Source organism: Pieris rapae, chromosome 20 (genome assembly GCF_905147795.1).
Source record: "Pieris rapae chromosome 20, ilPieRapa1.1, whole genome shotgun sequence".
In the NCBI taxonomy this organism is placed as follows: Eukaryota; Metazoa; Arthropoda; class Insecta; order Lepidoptera; family Pieridae; genus Pieris; species Pieris rapae.
In genome coordinates, this window is record NC_059528.1 from 5,449,966 (window position 1) to 5,460,177 (window position 10,212).

General features: G+C 32.0%; 1 protein-coding gene across 1 annotated transcript; it reads right to left on the reverse strand.

Moving 5' to 3' along the window:
• Positions 1-211: 211 nt before the first annotated feature.
• LOC111001661 lies at positions 212-3,981 on the reverse strand. The gene is made up of 3 exons (XM_022271645.2): positions 3,860-3,981; positions 2,696-3,025; positions 212-2,610 (listed from the first exon to the last, which is right to left on the reverse strand). Coding segments are annotated over exons 1-3 (2,400 nt in total). The 5' UTR covers positions 3,862-3,981; the 3' UTR covers positions 212-542.
• Positions 3,982-10,212: the final 6,231 nt, after the last annotated feature.

The following is a 10,212-nucleotide window of genomic DNA, read 5'->3' on the forward strand; positions in this document are numbered from 1 at the left end:
TAAGTCTGAAATCACAAATATTACAGAAAAAAGGTCGAAGGATACTGATTTTACAAAAAGGCTTATTGAAATTGTAAAGCATAGCAAAAAACGCTACGAGTCACAATTAGGTATAATATGCAGCACTGGTCGGCTTGTCATTGGGAATGTATTCTACAACAGCACTAATATAATAGAGGATTTTTTTATGACGAAATAATTACTACGTAAATAATAATCATTTATTTATTCTCTTAACATCGGGTACTTAACTACTTTAAACAGTTAAAGAAAACTGAATTGTATGATTTACATACTTTCAGCCTTTGTTAACATTCCGCCTAAATAGTCTTAAAACAAAAAAATCTGACTCTAGGCTCAATATTTTACTTTGATACTAGGTATAGATACTATACAATTAAACGACAATTTCTGCAAATGCTTGAGATAAACTAAATATGTATTTAAAAAAAATATTTATTCCTATATATTCGGTATACAGATTTTTCTACTTACTAAATTACATTTTGATTGTAGTTTAAAGAACTTTTGTCTGAAAATAACTAATACTCTCCAAGTCTTCTTTGTTCTTTAAAGAAAGCCCTTAAAAGAAATAGAGAATTTAACAACGCTTCAGGGTGAGAACTCAACCTTTTATGAGCATCTTTTCTAGAGTAAAAGAAATGTTCTGCCTCTGATGTCGCCGGAATGACAGATAACAAGAGATCATAAGCCATAGTTAGGTAAAAACCCCTAGTACCTCCAGTACTTTCATAAATGCTAACTTCTCCCATAATAATTTTCTTCAGATCCAACTCCTGTGGCACTTCTTTGGGTTGAGGTATCTCGCTGTGGCATGTGTTATTTATTTCATTCTCTAACTGTCTTTCAATTGACGTTTCTTCATCATCTTCTGATTCTAATGGATCAAGTACTCTACGAGTGGTTGTTTTTGATTTGAAATCAAATGTATTTAACTTATCTTCAAGGGATGGTTTTATACGCGTAAGTAATGATAAAATTTTGTTCACCATTTCTTCCGAGGTGGGTTTTGTAAAAGCATCATCTTCTGCATACTCGTTATATATATGGCGATGGTGTAAATATTGTAGTATACTCGATGTTATTGTTCTATTTCGTTTTATATGCTTTCTAAGTACTGCAGAGAAATGACGACTTATTGTATTGTTCTGAGCATCCAGCTTTCTGATCATAAATCGTAAGGCAGTATCAGCCGTTAATAAATTTGCACTTGGTTTACACAAAACTGTTATTGTCGCTCTAATAACAACAAGACTTTCATGAATTTCATTCAAGATTTGTAATTCTTCATCATTAATGAACAAATCCATTTCCAAATATGTCAGAGACTCGTGGATACAGTCTTTTAATTTCAAAAATCGGCATATCATTTCGCATAATGTACTCCAACTCTTTTTACAATCAAGTATAAGATGGATTTCTTTGTCGTGTTTCTTCCTAACGTTATTTTGTAGTATTTCATTTCTAGCTGCTGAATTTTTGTAATATCGTACTAATTTCCTGACTTTTTCAATAATTTCTTTGTAAATTAGTTGGGGTTCAGTTAACATTTCTGAATACTTAACAAAAAAAGCATTTTTACATTCTTTGTTATTATATTCAGTGTCACTATCATCAGAGTCTTCTGTGTTTTGGCAAATTTGTGAATCTTCTTCTTTATATAAAACTTCCAGTACACCATACTGAATAGCCTGTGCTAAACAAAATTGATTGTCGATCCCGAGAGATATTCCGAGTCTCATTTGGGACAAACAATTAGTGACAGAAATAATATCATCATTAAGATTTATATCGAACGCTAGCAATCGGTCACTAATCATTTTTGTAATTTCTTCACCATCCATGCCACTTTTTACTTTAATTAATCCCAAATTCTTTGGATAACCAAATTTAGAATCTACATTATAGATGTTAATGCTTACGTAGGTCCTATTATTTAATGTTACATACTCTTCAAAGCTTAGGCAGAACTTCATACCTAATGATTTAAATTGTTTTAATTCATTAGCTATCTCAATTTTTACCAAGTCACTTTGTTCAAGTATTAGACTGATTGTTTCTATATTAGATGATGGCAATTCGTATCCAGATTGCGATAGGAGGTTACATAAATCTATAGAATCACAAAAGCTACTTAACGGGAGCTCATCTAATGCTATCATTCTTGAAATTACTTTCATATGGGTATTTAGAGTTTGCTCACAGTTTTCTAAATTATACGATGATTCATTGACCACTTCCTGGGCGAGCTCATCATCATTATAAACAGGCGCTGTTTCAAGTTCCGATTCATCGTAGGAGGTTTGTACTTCTTGTTTTACAATAGACACTGGTATTTCTGCAACCTTTTCTTTCTTCACGTTGAAGCGTCCTAACGGATGTCTTTTGTCTGTGCTTTTTAAAATGTTGATTTTATGCTTTGACCTTAAGTGAGTGTGCAAGCCGCTTGTCGAAGCCCCGCTGGTTTTAAGAATTTTAGAACATATTTTACACTTGGCGGTTTGAGCATCAGCAGATCTTAAGAAATGCAACCATAAATATGAGGACGAGCTATGATATCTTGAATACTCTTCAAAAGACGAACTGGACCTGAAAAATATATATATACTTAATGAATGTTTAAATTATACTTATGTTAGTAGAATTTATTTACATTTAGAAGGACATTATGTACCTTTCGTTTATATTTTTGGGTGATTTGCCTGCGCTATCATCGTATGAACCATTATTATCTTGTGCCATAACAATCAATAAAGGGGCATCGTGAGAAGCTTTCGAAGTTTCATTTTCAGAATAATTATTCCGTTTTCGTACAGAATCTACCTTGATACCATGTCGAGTTTTTAAATGGGCATGCAAGCCGCTGGTGGACGCCCCATTTGTTCTTAGTATCCTCGAGCAGATTTTGCACTTTGCACTTGACCTGTCTGTTGCAGTAAGGAAATAGTTCCATGTTGACGACGGATTACGTCTCTTTTTGTACTCTTGATAATTTTCCGACGACCTGGAAATATGATGAATATTTTTTTTTTTATTGATAAAGATTGCCAACGCTCGGCACACTGATATATTGGTAAAAACAAACACAATATACAATTTTGAATGTGATGAGCAATTAGAGGCAAACATGACATTCAATATTAAATGAAAAAAAATAACGGCATGTAACCCGGCTTAATTTCTGAGCGAAAGTAAATTTTATGACCTGTTTAATAGATGAAGAAACATAAAATCAACGCAGAAATATCTAACAAGAACAAAAAAAATGTTAATTACTCAACGCACCTATATTACCAAACCAAATTTGTTAATACGTGCAAAAATAATGCCTTATATTCAGTTGCTTCTTTTTGGTTGCAATTTAAAAGATTCGCAAAAATTATATCAATAATGCCTATTAAGGAACTATACGTGGTCTCAATTTGCCAGTTTGTAAGCAATAGGTACTGAAAATCCATACAAGCAATTGTCTATTACAACTATTCTAGGTCATAGTATGCTTCGACAGTATGTTTAGTTTGTTTTGGTAATAGTTTGCTTTTAGTATATTGAGCATATATATGATCAAAATACTAAAAGCAAACTGATGGTAACAATGAACAATTTTAAAATATCAGACAGAGAGACAGAGCAAACGATATTAAGCTCGATATTTTTATCCAAACAAACCGGTTTTATTATTCAATATCCAAACTCATGACACAACTATTTAACGTCATCATTGGATTAGCAAGTAACATGGAATCTATCTCCGAAACACAATGTATGTGTTATGCTAAATCAATACTTTTGTGTAAGTAGTTATTGGTGTGTTATTCTGTATAATATGGGTACTTACATTATCTTTGTTACGCACAAGATCCAGTTATAAATCCATTTTGTTGTGATAAAATAAAAACCGATTCACGATTATCACTTGACGTCGCGCTCGGCACTACTCGGAAGCGATAGCGATAGCGGTATTCGGCATGCGTCGGTACCCCGCGTCCTTCCCGCTGCCACCGTTAACACAACACAAACAAAAATGTGCTCTATATCTAAACATCTAAGTTGAGTCTCGGCTAATATCGACGGCAATTCTCATATGACAACCGGTACAAAATTATACTGCGCGGTAGAACTGTAGAAGTTGGATCATTCCGCTAGCCGCCAGCTGTTACTCAAAACCAAGGTACGATATTAAGTACTACTCAATAAAGTACGGTTACGTTAGTGGTTAGAGACTTGAATCAAAAGATTTATCTTAACTTATCTTATTATCAAAGGTTTTATTATTATTCTGTTCCTGTGGAAGAAATATTAATACATATTTACCGCCCTACATGAAATGATTTATAGAACGGTAAAATTTAATTACGAAAGTTGATGTTTTATTAAAAAAACGACTAATTATGGTATTTTAATCCGGTTAAATAAAGACTGAAGACATCTCTATTATCCTCCTCTTGGATGTATGATGAATTTATATGTTTATATCAGGCGTAAAAGGTAACAATTGGACTGAACTCTGAAGGCTACTTTCCTGCTTCAATTAACAAATTACATACCTCATATTACAGGATTGTAATATGATCAGGACAACCTATCGCACATTCATGAATATTAATTCACTCATGTAAGCGTCGAATATCATTTCAGTCATGTTTCCATGCATAATTCAATAATAATTGTTTGCCGATAATTGGATATTGGACACCGACAGTGAAGCTTTAGTAATTATTATGGATATTTGGTCGATCAGTGATCATCATCAAGACAAGACATTTGCCTGTCATATTGTCGCATACATATATTAAGTAAAACAATATTTCAAGATTTTACAGTAGTTTATATTGGGATCTCAGGAAACGGATATTTAAATTACGTCATTTCATCGTACGTATAACGTGATTATTATAACGGTTTTATACATCAGACAGTAGAAATGCCGGAAATAAACCGGTTTGAACTTTGAAGAAACCTAAAATGACAAACTGAAGTATTTTAAATTCTGAATATTACTAGTTTAAAAAAATACAAATAACAATATATTAGTTAAAATGTATTTTAGTCATATCCATTTTCCATAAATATACTGACATAAATTACCTTTTTTAGACTGTTGCTTGCATTCGAAGTTTCTTTCGAGAATTCTTTGTTTCTAGGGCCTAATTAGGCACAAAGGACCCCTAATTTTGATAATTAGCCAAACCTCAACATAAATTGAACACATCGTTAAAGTAGTTTTTAAGAAATGGCAATAAAGACGCTATACAGACGAGAGAAACATTTCATTGGCTACCACTTCTTACCAGGCGCAAGTTTGTGCCCAGAGAATTCTTATAAAGCTATAATTAGGTATTGATATAAGTAATTGGAAAATTCTATAGGAAATATGCAAGCAATATTTCAATTTTTTGACTAAATTTTGACAAAGAAACATAATTGTATCTTTGCTTTTGTTGTGTGAAATATTAAATTCTTTCACTGGTAAAAAAACTTATTTCGTTTATTTTTTATACATTTAAACACAAAAAGACTTTTTGTATTTTGAAATTAAACTAATAAATCATATATATAATTAACTTTAAAGCTTTAAAGTTTTATTCAAATGATACCATTAATAATTTTAAATACTTATTTGATGTGCTAAATGTAGGGATTTGAAACAAACATACATAAATAAAAGTAAGAAATAAAACTCATTTTCATGTACTTTTTTATTTCCATTTCCGCATCGAGAAATGTTCAACTAACGCTGCATGAACTTCTATAAAGTGATCTACATACAAGGACTCGGCATATGATTATATCCAATCACAATTTCAGCTGACTATAACATGGACGTATTAAACATAACTTCATACATGTATGTATTCCACTTCAATATATAAATCTAATTTATAAAATATCATCTATTGTATTGCTTTTGAACATACGCCAAATGAATTAAGTTACAGTTGGCTAAGGCTTTTTTCTATATACTTTAACAACGTGAGTTCCATAACAAAAAACAGCAAATATAATCGATTCTATTATAATAATTGAATGCCCACCATCGTCGTTATCGCATCGACATTTTAGGTCAACTTACAGGCACCAAGTTTTTCCCGTATTTCAAGTGGATCTGAAGATGCATCGGAATAATTAAAAGTATATATAGAAAGGGGATTTTTAATATTGAGAACGACACAAAACTTGCTAAGATATTAACGAATTTAGTTTACACATACAAAACCAATAAAATCGTACATGTCTCGAACTATATTTTATCTTAGAAGTACAGTTTTTTTCCGGCTTCTTGTCTTACGCCCATACCCAATAACCTATCTCAATACATTTTTGACCATCTGACATAGAGATCTTAATCCAAATATTGATAAAAGTGTGCCAATAACTAATCGACATATTGATATTAGATCGATCGACTGTCACGGTCTGATCTTACATTGTTTTGAATCTGAGATTGTGGATTAATTATTGGGTTTGGGCGTTAACCGTCACATTGTTATAGCAGATAGAAACTACGCTAAAGCATTCATCGATTCGTTGATTATTTATACTTACATAACATAATTCATTTTAACGCTACATTAAGCTAATGAGGTCATATATTATTGTAACTAGGTCGTGTAAAAAATTATATATTTTTCTAATGTGTAAAATTACAATGTGTATAATGTTACTATTATATAAATGTTATTTTGTATGGCAATAATTATCTATAACTGGCTAGCGCTGTCTAATACAGAACGACTGTTTGATTTGCATAAATGCCTAATGCACTTATAAGCTTATTTCTTTATATATTGTAATCCTTTAATCAACTAAGGCTTAAATGTAGACTCCAGTGAGTTGAGAGCTGAGCTGATGATGCACAGAAACAATATTCTTATCGCTCCAATTGAAACTATTTTTTTAATAACCCCGTTGTAGTGTACATCTCGTATACGTTTTTTTTTTATAGAACAAGAGGCTTACATGAAGGGGCTTATCTGATATTAAGTAATACCGTAGATACACACAATGCGTTAGGGCTTGGGAATGCGTTGCCAGCCTTTTAAGAGTTTATACGCTCTGCTCGGACCGTTAGTCGGTGTCTAAACGAAAATACTTTCATGGACTGTCTCCGGAAATCGGCTAGGAAGTTTAGTAAATTGGAGTTGCAATAATAATAACAGAGTTCTAAATAGATGTTTGTTTTTAAGCTATTGCATAGATTTTATCGCGGGCCTTGAGCGTGGGGACCGAATCCAGAAATTCCGTAACGAAAAAAACCTAACACTTTGGGGGGTGTTAGGTTTCTTACGTTGGGGGCTGTGCCGGTACAGCGGTGATACTTTTTAGACACGAGACAGACTATATAGGCTTGTTAGTCTGAGTCTGGTAGATTGAATTAATGTCAAAGAAAAAAATACTGCATAAATAAACAATTATAATTGCATAGGTTGATAAAAAATGCTATGCAATAGCTTTATCGCGGCAGTCCCCGAATGCCACACGTTTCTTTTTAGTTATTTTTGTTCATTGAAAATAGAGCAAAATCTAGATCAAGCTCTTAAATAAATAAAATTGAGACAGTAGTATTTTGAAATTATTTCGCCCTATGTATGTTATTTCTCAGTCTATCACCTCAGCGCTCAAGATTCTTGAAGTAATTTTGCATTTTAAAACTCTACTAGATCCAATTTTTTAAAACGATTTCAAACATAATGAATTTTAGTCAGACTCGCGCGCGCGTATTTGAGCATGGAAAAGCACCCTTGGAAAATGACAAGTTTTATATTTTTAAAATTCCTAAACCACGTACGTTGTTTCTTCGCAAACAAATATTAGGTTTTGTCTCACAAAACATAAGATAAAAAGACAAGTTTCATTACATATGGAAAATATCGAGCATTTTCGAATTCTGCGTAGCAACGAAGTCGCAATTCCATGTGTCATAAAACGAAGACTACCTTCCGCCTTGACAAGCCTCGGCGACTCGTTTAGGAAGCCTTTATTGACCACGACACATTTCTAGACACGTGACATAAAACATCACTTGTCTAGAAATATATGAATGGATATAGCGCTTTCTTGCCTTGAATTACGGTCTATTTTACAACGAACGAATTTATAGTGCGGCATCTGAGTGTAGTCTAAGCCAAAATATAAAATTATATACACACATTAACTGATTTAAACTTTCTGATAACAATCGTATCAAAAACGAAAAAAACGATCGAGGTAAGCAGAAAATACGAAAAGCATATTAAAACATACATTGAAGAATAGGGTTTTGTAAAGACCACTCAAAACAAGACTGATAACTGAAAATATTGTGCATTCGTATGAAATAAGCTTGCTAAATGGTTATATTAGAGGCTCCTAAGTCTTATCCTAACCGTACTCAGAGTCATTAAGGTAGGATCAAAGTCCACAATCCGGTAAACTAATCCTAAACCTAATTTAGTTTAACATTATTTCAATAAAAAAATAAACAAAATTTAAGAATTTAAACTAATTCTTCGGGACCTCGTCAAATAATAGCCATAAACAGCATAAACAAATTCATAATTATACTTAATTACACCCTGCTATTTTCACGTTGTACTTAATACACTGATTTTATGAAGCCAAATGTTTGTAGTTACTAGTAGTTTTACTAGTAATATTTATTGCTCACGGGCATGTGAGCAACGTATTAAAACGCGAAACGGTTGTGCGCGTACGCTACGTTACGTACACTCGCCACGAGCTGGCAGTAGCCAGCCAGGTATTGCTAAAGTTAAAAACCAGGAGTTTCTACAGACGCCAACACATTTTGGATGAACAAATCAGAAGCGTTATTTTTTACACAGAATTTTGCAAAAAAAGCTTTAGAAGAAATACAATAGAGAACAAAGAAGTTCCTAATGCATTTGTAATTCTAAATGTTGTTGCTATATTAATAAGGCGTTGCATGGTAAGATTCAATGTGTTCCTAGCACGAATTATAAGGGATTTCAACATACTTTAAACTAAGTGTCGATTCCAATTGTTTGTAAATGTTTCTTGTATTACTTTTGTGCAATGTATGCGCTTAAATCAGTAGGCACGATCTATGCAGATATATTTTATTTACGTATTGAATTTTCCCGATAGGCAACATTTTCGGCAACTTTTCATACATTTCTAGGCTCTACTATTGAACAATTACTGCAACTCATAAAGTACCTTGTTCTTATACTAACGCCTTTACTTATCTTATGCAAATGTAATAGTACCAGTGTTTATAAGTTTTACGTAAAATCGAGCAAATTTAACAAGTTGGTTTTCCATTTAAGATACATTTTATATCTATGTATGTCACCTCTGAATTATAATATCTATAGTTTTATAAAATTCTGCTATATACCTCTAGACAAGTGAAACAATATGTTTAATAATATATTAACTAAAAAAATTGATTCGATCATCATCATTAATTACCAACCAAAAGATAAACCACTCTTTATATGGAAATTGAATTCTTTTTTAAAACCAACGAAATTAGAAAATGATCACTAAATAAATGAAAAACTTTCTTTAAGCGTAAATTAATCAATCAAGCTTTTTATAAATTTGGCAAATATTTATGTGATCCTAATCCTTGGGATTTATTTGCTCCAGTTCAAACAATTTGTATGACTCAAAACTTGATTAAAAAGAGTGGCGGAGAGTTTCTTGCCAGTGCTTCTTGCCTGCTCTACGCCCTTGACTTGGGAACTTAAGTAAATGTAAATTTAGAATCAATTTAACATTTTTCCTGTTAAAAAAGTGACGTTCATAAGCGTACTTGTTTACGTATACGAAGATATTTTGAGTTTGACCGTCCGTCATATAACCGTGCGAATAAACAACGCATTTGACATTTTTTGAATGACTTCAAACATTATTATTGAAGTATATCTTAATCGTAGGAGCGAATCAAAATCAACTAAAATCGTTTCATCGCCTTAAAACCTTTGTGTTTCATGCGAAAAAAAATTATATAAAGTGCCTCATTTTAAGTTTCCATTTATCGTACTATTTTTTTTTAATAAAACCTATTTTTTTTATTAAAACAATTAAATTAAAAAATGACAGGCAGTTCAAGTCTCGACACAAAATCCAATGATTTAAAAAAATCTCCACTTCATTCAATTATTTAGACAAAGTATTATTTAAACTATTGACGCATATATAAAATACATTGTTTTTCATTTCATT